This window comes from Cervus elaphus, chromosome 21, assembly GCF_910594005.1.
Source record: "Cervus elaphus chromosome 21, mCerEla1.1, whole genome shotgun sequence".
In the NCBI taxonomy this organism is placed as follows: domain Eukaryota; kingdom Metazoa; phylum Chordata; class Mammalia; order Artiodactyla; family Cervidae; genus Cervus; species Cervus elaphus.
The window spans coordinates 36958162-36977788 of NC_057835.1; the positions used below are offsets into that span (position 1 = coordinate 36958162).

Genomic DNA, 19627 nt, shown 5'->3' on the forward strand with positions numbered 1-19627 from the left:
GTGAGAGACTTTATTTTGGGGGGGCTCCAAAATCACTGCAGATGGTGACTGCGGCCATGAAATTAAAAGACGCTTACTCCTTGGAAGAAAAGTTATGACCAATCCAGATAGCATATTAAAAAGCAGAGACATTACTTTGCCAACAAAGGTCCATCTAGTCAAAGCTATGGTTTTCCCAGTAGTCATGTATGGATGGGAGAGTTGGACTATAAAGAAAGCTGAGAGACGAAGAATTGATGCTTTTGAACTGTGGTGCTGGAGAAGACTCTTGAGCATCCCTTGGACTACAAGGAGATCCAACCAGTCCATCCTAAAGGAAATCAGTCCTGAATATTCATTGGATGGACTGATGCTAAAGCTGAAACTCCAATACTTTGGCTCCCTGATGTGAAGAACTGACTCATTTGAAAAGACCCTGATGCTGGGAAAGATTGAAGGCAGGAGGAGAAGGGGACAACAGAGGATGAGATGGTTGGATGGCATCACTGACTTGATGGACATGAGTTTGAGCAAGCTTCAGGAGTTGGTGATGGATAGGGAAGCCTGGCATGGTACAGTCCATGGGGTCATGAAGAGTCGGACACGACTGAGTGACTGCACTGAACTGAACTGATGTTTGAAATAACTTGGATATGTGAATCTACTTTTCCAACAGTAAGTCTTATGAAATCTAAGGACAGATTCAGTATTTCCAGTGAATTTAACTTCTGGATTGAGATATGCCCTAAGTGTAAAATGCACACTGGATTTCAAAGATTTTGTATAAAAATGTCAAGGTATCAATAATTTTTATATTGATTAGTTGTTGAAAGGATACTTTTAATAAATTTGGTTCAATAAAACATATTATCAAAACTAATTTTGTCTGATTCTTTTTATTATTAGATCTACTGGAAAATGTAAAATCATATCTATGGTTTGTAATTTTCTTTTTTTTAGTTCTACCAGCTTATTGCTACCAACCCATCTCCCTCCACCCTCGTGCACACATGCTCAGTCATGTGACCCCATGGACTGCAGCCCGCCAGGCTCCTCTGTCCATGGCCTTTTCCAGGCAAGAATACTGGAGTGGGTTGCCATTTCCTTCTCCATATCTATGGCTTGTAATTTTCTATTAGACCATACTGCTCCAAATTACTCAAAACAACTGCCTGTCTATAAGTCTTTCCCATGCAACTTTGTCCAGTTGAGCTTTCAAATTCCAGTGTTAAAATTTATATTAACCTCTTTTTTTTTTTTTTTTTTTTTTGAGTGAAAGTAATTACAAGCTTTGTTTCACTGGTTATTGCAGTACAATAAATAAAATGACAGTTAACAAAAACACATTTGTTTTTGTCTTCAAAGAACAAACTGTTCTTTTCCCAATATAATCATGATTAACTTACAAAAGTGGGCATTTACAATGCATCTTCAAAGCATTTCCCTTTAACGGGAAACTTGGCTTCACAGAATACCAACATTAAAAGGTAAAAAAAAAAACACTTCTATTCTGTTGTCATTATAAAACAAAACAGAACCTAGCATAAGTCAAGGAAATCCTTTCATACTTCAGGTCCTTCTCCTCCAGGAACCAGCATTGTTATATTATTTCCATTTAGCAAAATTTGATCTAGTTTAGTAATTCTTCTTCCTTCTGGTGTGATTTCAAATTCAGTGACATCTTCCAATACCATATTGACAAAGTCATCAAATCCCAGAAGTGTGCCAACAATCTCCTTATCACTCTTTATCACAATGTGAATTCTTGATCCTATACACTTGTCCACAAGCTCTAGAGGAAGCAGCTGCGACGGGCTAGTGGTCGCGTTAGCCGCCATGCCTACGCCGGAAGTGCTAAAATTTATATTAACCTCTTTTATATTTCTTTCTTAGATCTGACTTGCTATCCTAACCAGGCAATATGATCTTTTGGAATTTCGATCCCATATATTTACTGTCCCCTTCAACTTCATGTTATCCACAAATCTCATAAGTAAACTTCATTTATATTTATCCAAGTCTTTGGTTAAAATATTGACAAAGTCAAGGCTGAAACATTATTAGAGATCACTTTTCATCTCAGAAACAGCACATTAACTAAACATTACTTTGGATGTGCTTTTTTAAAAAACTAAATAATAACTTTTCTAGTTGTAATAGAGGTCAGGGCTTTCCCATCTTCTATCGTATTGCCCCATCTGCCCATTTCCTGTCAGAGAGTTGCTGGGCAGAAAGCTCAGGGCAGTCAGAGGGGCCTGGGTCAAAGTCGGGGTCAGGGTGAGCCTGGGGTTGGGGACCAGGCATCTAAGCAGACTAACCCCAGCCGTGGCTGAGACAAGGGAGGCTGCAGACCAGGAGAGCAGTGCAACCCAAACAGGGCTGGGCTTTCTGATGATCAGGTAAGAAGTGCTGGGTCTCTGAGGCCAGAACAATGGAATTAAGACCTCCAAGTAAGCTTACTTCCTGGGTGAATATTCAGAGCCAGCCAGCCTTCCCCTCTCTCTCTCATTTCCCCGATCTCCCTTGTCTTAGAGTCAGAGGACCTTAGAGGACTCAGACATTCAAACTTCTGGTCTGTTCTACAACATCCTCGAAAAATTGACAATTTAAGCCATCTGCATGCCTGCTCAGTTGCTAAGTCGTGTCTGACTATAGCCCACCAGGCTCCTCTATCCATGGGATTTTCCAGGCAAGGATACTAGAGTGGGTTACCATTTCCTATTCCAGGAATAGTAAAAACTCACTAATTCTCCACCCAGGGATCAAACCTGTATCTCCTGCGTCTCCTGCATTAGTGGGTGGATTCCTTATCATTGCACCACCTGGGAAGTTCTTAACCCATCTGGTCACTGTTAAAACATCTCCACCAGTAGGGGCCTCACTATTTCATTGCAAAAAATAAAATTACTAAGGAGTCCTTCCTTAAATTAAGTGGAAATCTGAGTCCTTATAACTTCAATTTGCTGGTCTTATTTCTGCCTTCTGAATAAACCTAGTTCTTTTTCAACATAGCAGTTATAGTTATGTCTATATAGCTATCTATACATGTCTATATATCTATATCTATCTATTCTAATCAGAACAGTAAGGGATCCTCTCAATTCTTTTCATACCCAGGCGTTCCCTAGCACTTCAGTCATTCTTCTCCGACTTGGTTTCAGATCACATCACCATCCCAGGTGCCCTGGTCCCACACTCTCTAGGGAGTCCATCGATGTCCCTCATAAAGTCCAACACCCAGTACTGAGCACAGTACCCCTGCTGGGTATCACTTCACCTCTCTCCTCTATATTTCCTCTAACATAGACAAATGATTTGAGGCACTCATATTGTGGACACATTGCATTGTGTGAAAGTGCAACTTTCATTGCACTCAAATGCATACATGATTTTATGTAACGTTATTCACCACCTACGTGTTCCCCGCATCTATACCAGACAATGCCGATCAGCATGGCACACTGTTCCCTGGAACTCAGCAGTGTCCTCAGATTCCTTCTTCTTTTTTTTTTTTAATTAAGTTTATTTATTTTTTACTTGAAGGATAATGGCTTTATAGAATTTTGTTGTTTTCTGTCAAACCTCAACATGAATCAGCCATAGGTATACATATACCCCCTCCCTCTTGAACTTCCCTCCCATTTCCCTCCCCATCCCACCCCTCAGATTCCTTCTTAACACTATCTCTGGTCAGCCACTGAAAGCTAATACACAGGTGCAGCCAAGTTAAATCTCCCCTACCCTGTACCTCTGTGGCTGACTTTTATTTGACAAGCCAAAGGCCTTTACATTTATCTTTCATTGAATTTGTTGATATTAGATTTGGCCGATCAAGTCCAGTTTCATCATCTGTATAGCATAGTGCTTAACAGAACATCTGTGACTCCATCCAAATATTTCCTCCTTCATCTCATTTTTCTTTTAGCATTGCTCCCTAATGGTTACTGGAAATTATCTATTTTATTATCTGATGTATTTATTGAATGGACTTTTTATGTTCTCTCTTTAGTTTCAAAGTATTTCCATTTCACATCAAATTAGCTGCTTTGTAAAATTCACATGGCACTGCTTTTTATGTCCATTTCAATTATAAGCTTTTATTGGGAATCCATGGGGTGAAAGCAGTAGCCATCAATATGATCCAAAGTGCAGTGTTCACAACTCTTAAGCTAGCCTGATCCTTTTTTTTCCCTCAAAGCACAGCTTGCAGGCTTGCAGGATCTTAGTTCCCCAACGAGGTATTGAATCCAGACCCTTAGCATTAAAAGGTCGAGTCCTAACCACTGGACCTTCAGGGAATTCCCTGAACTAGCCTGATCCTTAATGTATCACAATAATTTCTTCCCAGGATCAGTAGGCTCCGTGATCTTTAACTAACACTTTCCTGTTTCATTCAAGCCATTAGGGCAGAAGACTTGAATCCTTTAAGAGCATAAACTGGTACCATGCTTGAGTTTTTCCTTTGCTCGGGCTTTCAAAGGACCTTGGGGCCTGCAGATGGAATCTTCTGGTTTTGAACATTTTTAAAATTTATTTTCATTTATTTGTTCATTTGGCTGTTCTGAGTCTTAGTTGTGGCATCCGGGATTTTTATTTGCAGCATGTGGGTTCTAAATTCCCTGACCAGAGATCGAACCTGGGCCCCCTGCATTGGACGTGCAGAGTCTTAGCCACTGGACCACCAGGGAAGTCCCTGATTTTGAATTTTGCCCAACTAGCCACATACACACACACTCAGCAGAGGTAGACAAAGAATCATAACCAGGATCATCTCCTTCCTACAAAATAGACAATAGGGGTTTAATATTCAGTAACAGAAGGTTCTTCTTAGGACCAAGCCAGATCTTTTCAAGATCTCTATTTCAGAATACAAATCTTAGGTCCCTGAAGCAGTATTGCAGTCAAATGATGTCCTTGTGGCTAAGAATGTAGATTTTAGGGACTTCCCTGGTGGTCCAGTGGCTAAGAGTCCAGGCTCCCAATGCAGGGGGCCTGGGTTTGATCCTTGGTCAGGGAACTAGATCCCATATGCCATAGCTGAGAGTTCACTCATTGCAACTAAAGATCCTGTGTGTCGAAACCAGTGCAGCCAAATAAAGTAAATAAATAAATATCTTTACCAAAAAAAAAGTAGATTTTACACACCTATTACAGACTCTGTACCACAGAAGGTCAGAATGCATTAAGTAGATGTTGAGTCATCAACCAGCCTTGCTCCCCCATAGACATGCAAACCAGATATTCTAGGAAACAGAATATGATTCACATAATTCCTTCTCCTCCCCCTGTCCTTTACCCAGCCACCGTATTATTGGAGACATGATACTCTGCTAGACAATCTCTACTCTCATTGAAATTACCCAAAGACAACAGTGTGATGAAGTGGTTTGAGCACAGAAGCTGCAAAAAGAGATCCATTTTCCAATCCAACTAGGAGGTTAATGATTATATGTCACTTTGGAAAATCATCACCTCTTTGTCGAAATGAAAACTAAGTCCAAATGCATGTTGCTTTGTGTAGGGTCAGACTCTCTCACCTTTAGGGGGAGAGGTCAAGGCCTCCTTCCCATCGGTACCCCCACCCCTATAAAGGAGCTCTAACAGAGGACAAAACAGCTTCTCCAAGATGCATAATTCAGAAGCACTAGAGAAATTTCCATGGGAGGAAAAATATAGCTCAAAAGGTCCTATGTCCACAAACAAGTGTATGTGAGAGGGACTCTGGGGCCCCTAAAGCTTGTGGGCTTAGCAGGAACCCCTCACCCTGTGGGGCCCAGGCTGATGGAAGCAAGCCCAGAGCAGGTAGATTCCAGCTGGCTCTTTCTGAGTCTTAGGACAGGAAGAAGAATGAAGCCTGAGGTGCTCCTTCTATCTGCCTCAGCTTATCAACAAGAGACACCGGATAGAGATGTGGAGCAAACTTGTAGGAAGAATATATATATATATATTATATGTATGTATGTATATATATATATATATACACACACACATATACACATACACACACATATATACATATACACATATACACATACACATACACATACAAAAACACATATACATATTATTGTTGTTGAGTCATGTCCTACTCTTTTATGACCCCATGGACTGTATAGCCCACCAGGCTCCTCTGTCCATGGGATTTCCCAGGCAAGAATACTGGAGTGGGTTGCCATGCCCCTCTCTAGTGGATCTTCCCAACCCAGGGATAAAACCCAGTTCTCCCTGAAACTCATTCCAGTATTCTTGCCTGGAGAATCCTATGGACAGAGGAGCCTGGCAGGCTATAGCTTATAGGGTCGCAAAGAGATGGACAAGTCTGAAGCAACTAAGCACGCATGCATATATATATAATTTAGGCCAATAAACCAAGCATCTCAGTAGGGGCTGGGAAGGGCCTTGGACTGCGGGCCTATGGAAACCTGTCTTCCAAATGATGGGCCTTCTGGAAGCAGACGGTACTGTGAGAGTAAGGAACAGAGGCCCTTAGTCAGGTGAGCTGGGTTTCTGTCTAGGCTCAGCCTCAGACCACTGTGTGACCTTGAGCCTCTGAAACCTCCTATAAAATGAGGATAACAACAGAATCCACCTCAGAGGGGTAAAACTGGAAAGGTTTGAAGCACATAAAGAGATTATCAGCGAGTGAGTGCAGAATGAAGAAGGGAAGGGAGAACCACCTCAGTATTCTTGCCTTGAGAACCCCATGAACAGTATGAAAAGGCAGAAAGATAGGACACTGAAAGATGAACTCCCCAGGTTGGTAGGTGCCCAATATGCTACTGGAGAAGAGTGGAGAAATAACTCGGGAAAGAATGAAGAAACAGAGCCAAAGCAAAAACAACACCCAGTTGTGGATGTGACTGGTGATGGAAGCAAGTCAAATGCTGTAAACAGCGATATTGCATAGGAACCTGGAATGTTAGGTCCAGGAATCAAGGCAAATTGGAAGTGATCAAACAGGAGATGGCAAGAGTGAACATCAACATTTTAGGAATCAGTGAACTAAAATGGACTGAAATTAGTGAATTTAACTCAGATGACCATTATATCTACTCCTATGGGCAAGAATCCCTTAGAAGAAATGCAGTAGCCATCATAATCAACAAGAGTCTGAGATGCAGTACTTAGATGCAATCTCAAAAAATGAGAGAATGATCTCTGTTCGTTTCCATGGCAAACCATTCAGTATCACAGAAATCCAAGTCTATGCCCCAACCAATCGTGCTAAAGAAGTTGAAGTTGAACGGTTCTATGAAGACCTACAAGACCTTCTAGAACTAACACCAAAAAAGATGTCCTTTTCATTATAGAGGACTGGAATGCAAAACTAGGAAGTCAAGAGATACCTGGAGTAATAGGCAAATTTGGCCTTGGAGTACAAAATGAAGCAGGTCAAAGGCTAACAGAGTTTTGCCAAGAGAACACACTAGTCATAGCAAACACCCTCTTCCAACAACACAAGAGAAGACTCTACACATGGACATCACCAGATGGTCAATACCGAAATCAGATTGATTATTCTTTGCAGCCAAAGATGGAGAAGCTCTATATAGTCAGCAAAAAACAAGATCAGGAGCTGACTGTGGCTCAGATCATGAACTACTTATTGCCAAATTCAGATGTAAATTGAAGAAAGTACAGAAAACCACTAGACCATTCAGGTATGACCTAAATCAATCCCTTATGATTATTCAGTGGAAGTGACAAATATATTCAAGGGATTAGATCTGATAGACAGAGTGTCTGAAGAACTATGGATGGAGGTCCGGGACATTGTACAGGAGGCAGTGATCAAGACAATCCCCAAGAAAGAGAAATGCAAAAAGGCAAAATGGTTGTCTGAGGTGGCCTTACAAATAGCTCTGAAAAGAAGAGAAGCAAAATCAAAGGAGAAAAGGAAAGATATACCCATTTGAATGCAGAGTTCCAAAGAATAGCAAGGAGAGATAAGAAACCCTTCCTCAGTGATCAATGCAAGGAAATAGAGGAAAACAATAGAATGGGAAAGACCAGAGATCTCTTCAAGAAAATCAGAGATAAAAAAAAAAAAAGAAAAGAAAATCTGAGATACCAAGGGAACATTTCATGCAAAGATGGGCATAATAAAGGACAGAAATGGTATGCACCTAACAGAAGCAGAAGATATTAAGAAGAGGTGGCAAGAATACACAGAAGAACTAAACAAAAAAGATCTTCATGACCCAGATAACCACGATGGTGTGATCACTCACCTAGAGCCAGACATCCTGGAATGTGAAGTCACATGGGCCTTAGGAAGCATCACTATGAACAAAGCTAGTGGAGGTGATGGAATTCCAGTTCAGCTGTTTCAAATCCTAAAAGATGATGCTGTGAAAGTGCTGCACTCAATATGGCAGCAAATTTGGAAAAGTCAGCAGTGGCCACAGGACTGGAAAAGGTCAGTTTTCATTCCAATCCCAAAGAAAGGCAATGCCAAAGAATGTTCAAATTACCGCACAATTGCACTCATCATACATGCTAGCAAAGTAATGCTCAAAATTCTCCAAGCCAGGCTTTAACTGTACATGAATCGTGAACTTCCAGATGTTCAAGCTGGATTTAGAAAAAGCAGAGGAACCAGAGATCAAATTGCCAACATCCATTGGATCATTGAAAAAGCAAGAGAGTTCCAGAAAAAACATCTACTATTGCTTTATTGACTATGCCAAAGCCTTTGGCTGTGTAGATCACAACAAACTGTGGAAAATTCTTCAAGAGATGGGAATACCAGAACACCTGACCTTCCTCCTGAGAAATCTGTATGTAGGTCAAGAAGCAACAGTTAGAACTGGATATGGAATATCAGACTGGTTCCAAATCAGGAAAGGAGTATGTCAAGGCTGTATACTGTCACCCTGCTTATTTAACTTATATGCAGAGTACATTGTTCGAAATGCCAGGCTGGATGAAGCACAAGCTGGAATCAAGACTGCTGGGAGAAATATCAATAACCTTATATACGCAGATGACACTACCCTTATGGCAGAAAGCGAAGAGGAACTAAAGAGCCTCTTGATGAGTGAAAGTGAAAGAGGAGAGTGAAAAAGTTGGCTTAAAACTCAACATTCAGAAAACTAGGATCATGGCATCTGGTCCCATCACTTCATGGCAAATAGACGGGGAAACAATTGGAACAGTGAGAGACTTTATTTGTTTGGGCTCCAAAATCACTGCAGATGGTGACTGCAGCCATGAAATTAAAATACTCACTCCTTGGAAGAAAAGTTATGACCAACCCAGACAGCATATTAAAAAGCAGAGACATTAAAAATAAATAAATAAAAAATAAAAAGCAGAGACATTACTTTGCCAACAAAGTTCCGTCTAGTCAAAGCTATGGTTTTTCCAGTAGTCACATATGGATGTGAGAGCTGGACTATAAAGAAAACTGAAAAAAAAAAAAAGAAAAAAAAGAAAAAAAAAGAAAACTGAGTGCCGAAGAATTGATGCTTTTGAACTGTGGTGTTGGAGAAGACTCTTGAGAGTCCCTTGGACTGCAAGGAGATCCAACCAGTCCACCCTATAGGAGATCAGTCCTGAATAATCATTGGAAGGACTGAAGCTGAAGCTGAAATTTCAGTACTTTGGCCCCCTGATGCGAAGAACTGACTCATTGGAAAAGACCCTGATGCTGGAAAAGATCGAAGGTGGGAGGAGAAGGGGACGACACAAGATGAGATGGTTGGATGGCATCACCAATCGATGGACATGAGTTTGAGTAAGCTCCAGCAGTTGGTGATGGACAGGGAAGCCTGGCGTGCTGCAGTCCATGGGATTGCAAAGAGTCAGACACAACTGAGCCACTGAACTTAACTGAATGGAGGGCAGAATAAGAGCTCCATAAATATTAGCCATTGTGATGATAACGGATGTTTCAAGTTGAGGTTAAAACACATTGATTTGGTGGCAGTGTAATCAGAAACTTTAACTAATATTATAAATACCCACAGGGAACCTCAGAAAAAGGAGAGCGTGAGAAGCCAGACTCCCTCAGGCAGCCCACAGAAAGACTATCTCCTAATGGAGAAAGCTTCTGGTAAGCTTCTACTAAATATCTTACTATTGGTTGCATCAATTTCTACCTCCACCCCCAGCAGCAGCAGCTCAGAACCTAGCAAGGAATAAACACTAGATGGTGGTGATTAAAAAAAAAAAAGTGGAAAATTTATACAAAATCCCTGACCTCATGGTGCTTCTGTTCTGCTGCATGAGGAGAGACAACAGATAAATAAACCTATACAAATTAGATTAAATGGGGTGAGTATCATGAAGAAAACCAGAGCAAGGTAAGAGAATAGAAGGCACTGGGGTTTTGGATGTAGCAGCTAGAAAGTCTTCTCAGAGGAGACGGCATCTGAGCAGAGAACTGACTGAAGGGAGGAGCAAACTGGGCATGGGGGAAAGGAGCGGGACACGGGAGAGCTTGTGCAAAGGTCCTGAGGCACAGCCTCGGTAGTCAGTGCGTGAGGAGGCTTGTGGGCAGGAGACACGCAAGCGGGCTTGATTAAAAAAGCAACTCACTCCCACACACCTTCACTGGGTGCATGCATGCTAAGTAGCTCCAGTCATGTCCAACTCTTTGAGACCCTATGGACTATAGCCCTCCAGGCTCCCCTGTCCATGGGATTCTCTAGGCAAGAATACTGGAGTGGGTTGCCGTGCCCTCCTCCAGGGGATCTTCCCAACCCAGGGATCAAACCTGTGTCTCTTAAATCTTCTGCATTGGTGGTTTCTTTACCACTAACGCCACCTGGGGAGCCCAGTGATCCCCCCATCTTTTTTTTTTGATAATGCTCATCCCCTTCTAACAAGCTATAGGTTACTTATGTAGCTTTTTTTTTTTTTTTACCAACTCCCCTTGCCAGAATGCAAGAAATCTCATTAGCTTGTTTTACTGATCCATCCCAAGCATCCAGTGTACAGAGCACAGAACATACAGTGAGTACTTGCAGAATGAAGGAGTGACATGCCTTCCAAGATAAACAAGGGGTTAGTTCGAAGGACAATGGAACTTTGGGGAGATTTTGCTCAGGAAAATGACGTAATCAGATTTTTTTTTCTTAATGAGAGGCAGAGGATTTTATTTATTCATTTATTTTTATTTTCTATTTGCGCTGGGTCTTTCTTGCTGTTCGAGGGCTTTCTCTAGTTGTGGCGAGTGGAGACTACTCTTCATTGCAGTGCATAGGCTTCTCACTGTGGTATCTTCTCTTGTTGCAGAGCACAGGCTCTAGGGCACACAGGCTTCAGCAGTGGTGGCTCATGGGCCCTAGAACACAGGCTCAATAGTTGTGGTGCACAGACTTAGTTGCTCCACCACATATGGGATCTTCCCACACCAGGGGTCAAACCCATGTCCCCCTGTGTTGACAAGTGGATTCTTATCCAGTGTACCACCACAGAAGTCCTCAAGTTTCTGCTTTTGATTGCTTTGGCTACTGTGAGAAAAAAAAGACCAGTGGATGGATGGATAGATGGATATATAACTGAATGAATCCCAGAGTCCATAACTCCTGCTTTTGCAGGAGAGGATTTTTCAGGTGCAATTCAAGCAGGATGCTGCTCTGCTAACACTGAAATTGAACATTATCCTTACTACATCCAGCTTCTACCCTATAGCTCTGAGGGATCCTGGGAGAAAACAGACCAGAGAACTGCAGGGCAGAGCAGTGGGGAGAACCTCACAGGAAGGGGTATGGGGCTTCCAAACGCTAGCAAATATCAACTCTTTAGAACTCTGGCAAGCACAGAGAGACGGTTTCTGTGGCTGGTGTCAGAACAGAAAATGGGAAGTTGCAGACGGGGAGCCAGGAAAGGACCAAGGCAGCCAGGCGATCCAGGCTCAACCAAAAGACACGCCCCACTGAGGGTGCACCAGCTTCTTCTTGAGGAAATAAATGGAGGTTCATGCCAGAGCCAGGCTATAAGGTATTTGCTGTATAGAAACTCATGTTTAAGCCAATGGATTCCCTCAGTTGTGTGGTCCAGCCATTCTCTATCAACCTTTTTATGTTGTTGTAAGATCCTGAATTAAAGAGCTTCTTCAGGTATTGATAAAGTTAACAGTCTCATGGGGTGAAGACTACTGAAAATTTCTGTCGTCTGACATCCAGAGTACAGCACCCCTTACAGGATGATCTGGGGGTGTCACTGTGTCCCACACACTTGCATTTCTATTTCAGATTACTTTTATTTTGTAACTTTACTGATTTACAGTGTGGGTTTTATAGCAAAGACTCATGGATATCCCATATGAGACCAGATTCACTTTTTTCCACATTTAATTTTCAAGTGCACAGAATGACTGTTCACCTCATTCCATATCAACACTTGCCCTAATCTGTAGAAAGACAAGGAATGAATGTTCACATATACAGGAAAGAGCGGATGAAGATTTTTCCTCTTCAAAATGCATCTTTAGTCTGTCTTTGCCTCCTTGCTTCTGGTTTCCTCTCGTGGCTTCTAGAATCCCAGGTAAGTGATATTTTACATTTCCTAAAACCTTTTAAAAGCTTGAAGTTTGGTAAATGAGACAGGATTGTCTTTCTCCTTTGGAAGAAGAAATTGCCATCCTGTCTTTTACCTAAATCATTTTATGGGCCATTAATTGAATAGATAATGTTTCTCAGCAAAGGCTGAAGGGTCATTTACCATTTTCAACTTGACAACTACCCGTAATCACAAGAGAGCAATCAGAGAGGTGAGACTGAGCTTTTATGAAGAGCACAGACCTGGCTGGCACCGGAAACTTGAATGTTTTAGTCTCTTTTTCTGCAATACACAGGAGATGAGTGACATGATTTCCAATTTCTTCACTATAATGAATCTTTGTTTTAATGGGAAATTCTGGACATCAGAAAGTCAACCAATATAATGCTTTGGTTTTAGAAAACCAGAGGATATGTTTTGCTCTTTGTGATTCAAGAAATAGTTAGACCAAAGGCCAAAGATCCCCGAGTGCCGCAACTACCGAGACTACCCACCGGAGCCCACGCAACACAGCGAGAGCCCCGGTGATGCAAGGAAAGATGTCACATGACACAATGAAGATCCTGCTTGCCGCAACTAAGACCCAACACCACTACCAAATCAATCAATAAAATAAGTAAATACTTGGGAAATAAAGGCCAAAGATCTCATCCCAAATACCTATCCCTTGTGCCCTCGACTGTCACTATCTTTTTGGTAGAGTCACGGGGGACACTGAACTGCTTTGTTAGCCAGGGTCAAAACAGACCTGGACCTCTCAGAAAACAACTCTGCAGTGATTAGATAACTAGAATCGAGGAGTGATAGTGACTCTCCTTTTTCGTTTTAACTGAAATATAGTTACGCTTTAATTTATAGTTAATACTTTAATTATAGTTCATGAGCTCCAATACTTTGGCTACCTGCTGCTAACAGCCAACTCGTTGGATAAAACCCTGATGATGGAAAAGATTGAAGGCAAAAGGAGAAGGGGGCAGCAGAGGACAAGATGGTTAGATAGCATCACTGACTCAATGGACATGAATCTGAGCAAATTCTGGGAGATAGTGAAAGACAGGGGAGCCCGGCATGCTGCAGTCCATGAGGCTGCAAAGAGTCAGACATGACTAAGCAGCTGAACAATAACAATAGTTAATTAAAAAAAAAAAAAAACAATAGTTAATTTACAATATTGTGTGAGTTTCAGGTGTACTGCAAAGTGATTCAGTTAGGTTGGTAGAAAGACAGATATATATTCTTTTTCTAATTCTTTTTCATTGTGGTTATTACGAGATATTGAATATAGTTTCCTGTGCTATACAGTAGGTCCTCATTGTTTATGTACGACTTTCCTTTGAAAAGAAGTCAAACAGGAAAAGGGGGGTTTTAGTCAAAATGCTGAGTTATTGGGATAAAACACAATTTTTTCAAATTGTGTTCTATTTCAAATCACCCTCCAGCACCCCTTCCCTTACCGTTACCTCCACTCCCATAACTTCTGATGGTCTGACAAGACCATGCTTCATTGCATCATAGGAGTCACTAAGGAGGCTTCCTGATGATCCAGTGGCTAAGACTCAAAATGCAGGGGGCCTGGGTTTGATCCCTGGTCAGGGAACTAGATCCCTGTGTGGCAACTAAGACTTGGCACTGCCAAATAAATAAATAAATATTTTAAAAAGAAAATTTAAAAAGGAGTCAATAAGAGCAGAGGGCTTTGACCACCACTGACACGGTCAGTCTCTTCCATCACAGGGGAACAAGCACAGCCTTTTTTTGTTTAATCATGATAAAATATACATAACTTAAAATGTATCATTTCAACCATTTTTTAAGTATACATTTCACAGACACAAGTACATTCATGTTGTTGTGCAACCATTTCCCATCACCAGAACTTTTCATCTTTCCAAACTCAAACTCTGTACCTATTAAACGCTAGCTCCGCATTCTCCCTCCCCTAGTCCTTGGCAGCCAATATTCTACTTATGTCTCTAAAAAATTGTCTGTTCTAGAGACCTCATATAAAAGGAATCATACCATATTTTTTTCCTTTTGTGACTGGCTTACTTCACTTAGCATGTCTCCAAGGTTCACCCATGTTGTAGCAGGTATCAGAACTGATTCCCTTTTTAGGGTGACTAATACTCCATTGTAGTCATAGACCAGATTTTGTTTGTTCATTCATTCATCAGTGGACATCTGAGTTGTTTCTACCTCTGGCTATTGTGAATGATGCTGCTGTCAACAAATATCTGATTTAGCTCCTATTTTCACTTCCTTGGGGTGTTGACCCAGAAGTGGAATTACTGGGTCATATAGAAACTCTGTTTAATTTTTTTTGTTTTGTCTTGTTTAATTTTTCTAAGGAGCCACCAGCTGTTTTTCTGAGCAGCTGCACCACTGTATCTTCCCACCAGGAATAACACCTTTTTTTATTTTTGGCTGTGCTGCATCTCTGTTGCTGTGCGCAGGTTTCTCCAGTTGTGGCAAGTGGGGGCTCCTCTCCAGCTGTGGTATGCAGGTTGCTCATTGTGGCGGCTTCTCCTGTTGCAGCGCACAGGCTCTAGGCCATGCAGGCTTCAGTAGTTGCAGCTCACAGGCTAGTAGTTGTGGTGTCGGGGCTTAGTTGCCATGGGGCATGTGGGATCTTTCCAGATCAGGGATCCAACCCATATCCCCTGCATTGGCAGGCAGTTTCTTTACCACTAAGCCAGCAGGAAAGCCCTCAATAACGTCGTTATGTCTACTTATCAAGGTATCACCAACATCTTTGGTTCCAAAGATCGCCACTTTAAATTCCGCCTTGTTGTCTGTGAAGTAAGCGTTCAAAGACACAGAGAAAAGAAATGACCCTGTAAACGGACTTGTGAAATTTTCCCCACAGGAGGACTTGCTCAGGGATCAGCATGTGATTGGCTCAGGTGAAGAGACAGTCTCGTCTTGTGTTACACAGCTCAGGAGGAGGAGGAAGAGGAATCCTTCAGGTGACAGCATAAAGCCTGTGGACACACACTGTCTCCATCTAACTTCTGTTTGTGACTCAGATGGTAAAGAATCTGCCTGCAATGCAGGAGACCCAGGTTCGATCCCTGCGTTGGGAAGACCTCCCTGGAGAAGGGAATGGCAACCCACTCCAGTATTTTGCTTAGGAAATCCCTGGACAGAGAAGCCTGGAGGGCTACAGTCCATGCAGCTGCAAAGAGTTGGACACAAGAGAGAGCCTAACACTTGCACTTTCTTTCAACTTCATCTCCTTCTAGATGTCGGCAAGGGCGCTGATACAAAGTCATGAGCAAAACTCACAGAATAAAGTAGGGGATGGGCATCGTTACTGGAAGAGGGGATTAGATTATGATGGAGGACTCAAACTGGCCTGAGACCCACTGGACGGGTAAACATTTCCCATCAGAGCCTGGGAGGGAGGAGAGGATCCTGGGGAAAGGTCCTATCAGTGCTTAAAGAATGAGGACTTATCCAGAGCAAAAGCCCCAGTCAGATTTTTAAGAATTTACACTTCCTTCAACTGACCTGTGTTTTCTCTTAGGAATCTTAAACCCAGGGGTAGAGACTGAGAATAAAACCCATTAGCCAAGGGAGAGGCTTGGAGCCTGATAAAAGTTGAGTTGTGTTATTTAACATGCTACTGGAGAACAGAGGAGAAATAACTCCAGAAAGAATGAGAAGATGGAGCCAAAGCAAAAACAACACCCAGTTGTGGATGTGACTGGTGACGGAAGTAAAGTCCGATGCTGTAAGAACAATATTGCATAGCAACCTGGAATGTTAGGTCTGAATCAAGGTAAATTGGAAGTGGTCAAACAGGAGATGGCAAGAGTGAACATCAACATTTTAGGAATCAGTGAACTAAAATGGACTGGAATGAGTGAATTTAACTCAGATGACCATTATATCTACTCCTATGGGCAAGAATCCCTTAGAAGAAATGCAGTAGCTATCATAGCCAACAAAAGATTCCGAAATGCAGTACTTTGATGCAATCTCAAAAACAACAGAATGATCTCTGTTCGTTTCCATGGCAAACCATTCAATATCACAGTAATCCAGGTCTATGCCCCAACCAGTAACGCTGAAGAAGCTGAATGGTTCTATGAAGACCTACAAGACCTTCTAGAACTAGCACCAAAAAATGATGTCCTTTTCATTATAGAGGACTGGAATGCAAAACTAGGAAGTCAAGAGATACCTGGAGTAATAGGCAAATTTGGCCTTGGAGTACAAAATGAAGCAGGTCAAAGGCTAACAGAGTTTTGCCAAGAGAACACACTAGTCATAGCAAACACCCTCTTCCAACAGCACAAGAGAAGACTCTACACATGGATAGCACCAGATGGTCAATACCGAAATCAGATTGATTCTATTCTTTGCAGCCAAAGATGGAGAAGCTCTATACAATCAGCAAATACAAGATCAGGAGCTGACTGTGGCTCAGATCATGAACTCCTTATTGCCAAATTCAGACTTCAATTGAAGAAAGTACAGAAAACCACTAGACCATTCAGGTATGACCTAAATCAAATCCCTTAGAATTATACAGTGGAAGTGACAAATAGATTCAAGCGATTAGATCTGATAGACAGAGTGTCTGAAAAACTATTGTTGGAGGCTTGTGACATTGTACAGGAGGCAGTGATCAAGACCATCCCCAGAAAAAGAAATGCAAAAAGGCAAAATGGTTGTCCGAGGAAGCCTTACAAATAGCTGAGAAAAGAAGAGAAGCTAAAGGCAAAGGAGATAAGGAAAGATATTCCCATTTGAATGCAGAGTTCCAAAGAATAGCAAGGAGAAATAAGAAACTCTTCCTAGATATCAATGCAAAGAAATAGAGGAAAACAATAGAGTGGGAAAGACCAGAGATCTCTTCAAGAAAATTAGAGCTACCAAGGGAACATTTCATGCAAAGATGGGCACAATAAAGGACAGAAATGGTATGGACCTAACAGAAGCAGAAGATATTAAGAAGAGGTGGCAAGAATACACAGAACTAAACAAAAAAGATCTTCATGACCCAGATAACCACAATGGTGTGGTCACTCACCTAGAGCCAGACATCCTGGAATGCCAAGTCACATGGGCCTTAGGAAGCATCACTATGAACAAAGCTAGTGGGGGTGATGAAATTCCAGGTGAGCTATTTCAAATCCTACAAGATGATGCTGTGAAAGTGCTACACTCAAAATGCCAGCAAATTTGGAAAATTTAGCAGTGGCCACAGGACTGGAAAAGGTCAGTTTTCATTCCAATCCCAAAGAAAGGCAATGCCAAAGAATGCTCAAACTACCATATAATTGCACTCATCTCACACGCTAGTAAAGTAATGCTCAAAATTCTCCAAGCCAGGCTTTAACCGTACATGAATCGTGAACTTCCAGATATTCAAGCTGGATTTAGAAAAGGCAGAGGAACCAGAGATCAAATTGCCAACATCCGCTGGATCATCAAAAAAGCAAGAGAGTTCCAGAAAAACTTCTGCTTTATCGACTACGCCAAAGCCTTTGACTATGTAGATCACAACAAACTGTGGAAAATTCTTCAAGAGATGGGAATACCAGACCACCTGACCTGCCTCCTGAGAAATCTGTATGCAGGTCAAGAAGCAACAGTTAGAACTCGACATGGAACAACAGACCGGTTCCAAATCAGGAAAGGAGTACATCAAGGCTGTGTATTGTCACCCTGCTTATTTAACTTATATGCAGAGTACATCATGGGAAATGCTGGGCTGGATGAAGCACAAGCTGGAATCAAGGTTGCCAGGAGAAATATCAATAACCTCAGATATGCAGATGACGCCACCCTTACAGAAGTAAGCAAAGAAGAACTAAAGAACCTCTTGATGAAAGTGAAAGAGGAGAGTGAAAAAGTTGGCTTAAAACTCAACATTCAGAAAACTAAGATCATGGCATCTGGTCCCATCACTTCATGGCAAATAGAGGGGAAACAGTGAGAGACTTTACTTTCTTGGGCTCCAAAATCACTGCAGATGGTGACTGCAGCCATGAAATTAAAAGATGCTTGTTCCTTGGAAGAAAAGCCATGACCAACCTAAACAGCATATTAGAAAGCAGAGATATTACTTTGCCAACAAAGGTCCGTCTAGTCAAAGCTATGATTTTTCCAGTAGTCATGTATGGATGTGAGAGTTGGACCATAAAGATAGCTGAGCACCAAAGAATTGATGCTTTTGAGCTGTGGTGTTGGAGAAAACTCTTGAGCGTCCCTTGGACTGCAAGGAGATCCAACCAGTCCACCCTAAAGGAAATCAGTCTTGAATATTCATTGGAAGGACTGATGTTGAAGCTGAAACTCCAATACTTTGGCCACCTAATATGAAGCACCAACTCACTGGAAAGGACCCTGATGCTGGGAAAGATTGAAGGCAGGAGGAGAAGGGGACAACAGAGGATGAGATGGTTGGATGGCATCACTGACTCAATGGGCTTGAGTTTGGGTAAGTTCCAGGAGTAGGTGATTGATGGGGAAGCATGGCATGTTGCAGTCCATGGGGTTGCAAAGAGTCGGACACGACTAAGCGACTGAGCTGACTATGTCATCTAAAAAGTTATCAAAGTAGGAACCTTCTCTTGTTTGGAACCTCTGAACCTTGTTTGGAAATAGTCTTTGCAGATGTAATCAAGGTTGCATAAGGTCATTAAAGTGGTCCCTAATCCAGGTCTGATGCTAAAGGTGAAGCTCCGGTACTTTGGCCACCTGATTCAAAGAACTGACTCACTGGAAAAGACCCTGATGCTGGCAAAGATGGAAGACCAAAGGAGAAGGGGGTGGCAGAGGATGAGATGATTGGATGGCATCATTGACTCAATGGACATGGGTCTGAGCAAACTCCGGGAGATAGTGAAGGACAGGGAAGCCTGGTGTGCCACAGTCCATGGGGTCACAAAGAGTCAGACTCGATTTAGCAACTAAACAACAACAATCCACTGAAGGGGAGCCAGTCATGTGACAGTAGATAAAGAGAAGGAAATTACACAAAGGAGGGCCCCTCCCTAGAGGTTTCTGAGAGAGCATGCCTCTGCCAACATCTCCATTTCAGACTTGCAGACACCAGAACTGTGAGAGAATCAGTTTCTTCTGTTTTGGACTTCCCGGGTGGTTCAGGGGTTAAGGCTCCAAGCTT

General features: G+C 42.0%; 1 protein-coding gene and 1 non-coding gene across 2 annotated transcripts; both read right to left on the reverse strand.

Moving 5' to 3' along the window:
- Positions 1 to 1311: 1311 nt before the first annotated feature.
- Positions 1312 to 1828, reverse strand: LOC122679367 (U6 snRNA-associated Sm-like protein LSm5). The gene has a single exon (XM_043880005.1). It carries the CDS (start codon positions 1815 to 1817, stop codon positions 1542 to 1544), a length of 276 nt encoding a protein of 91 aa, XP_043735940.1. The 5' UTR covers positions 1818 to 1828; the 3' UTR covers positions 1312 to 1541.
- Positions 1829 to 4594: 2766 nt separating this feature from the next.
- Positions 4595 to 4667, reverse strand: TRNAG-UCC. Its single transcript has one exon. It is a non-coding gene; the product is annotated as a tRNA-Gly (tRNA).
- Positions 4668 to 19627: the final 14960 nt, after the last annotated feature.

What these genes read in the sequence shown, in the direction of transcription:
- LOC122679367 (XM_043880005.1), bottom strand. Translation starts at nt 1,817, where the DNA reads ATGGCGGCTAACGCGACCACTAGCCCGTCGCAGCTGCTTCCTCTAGAG.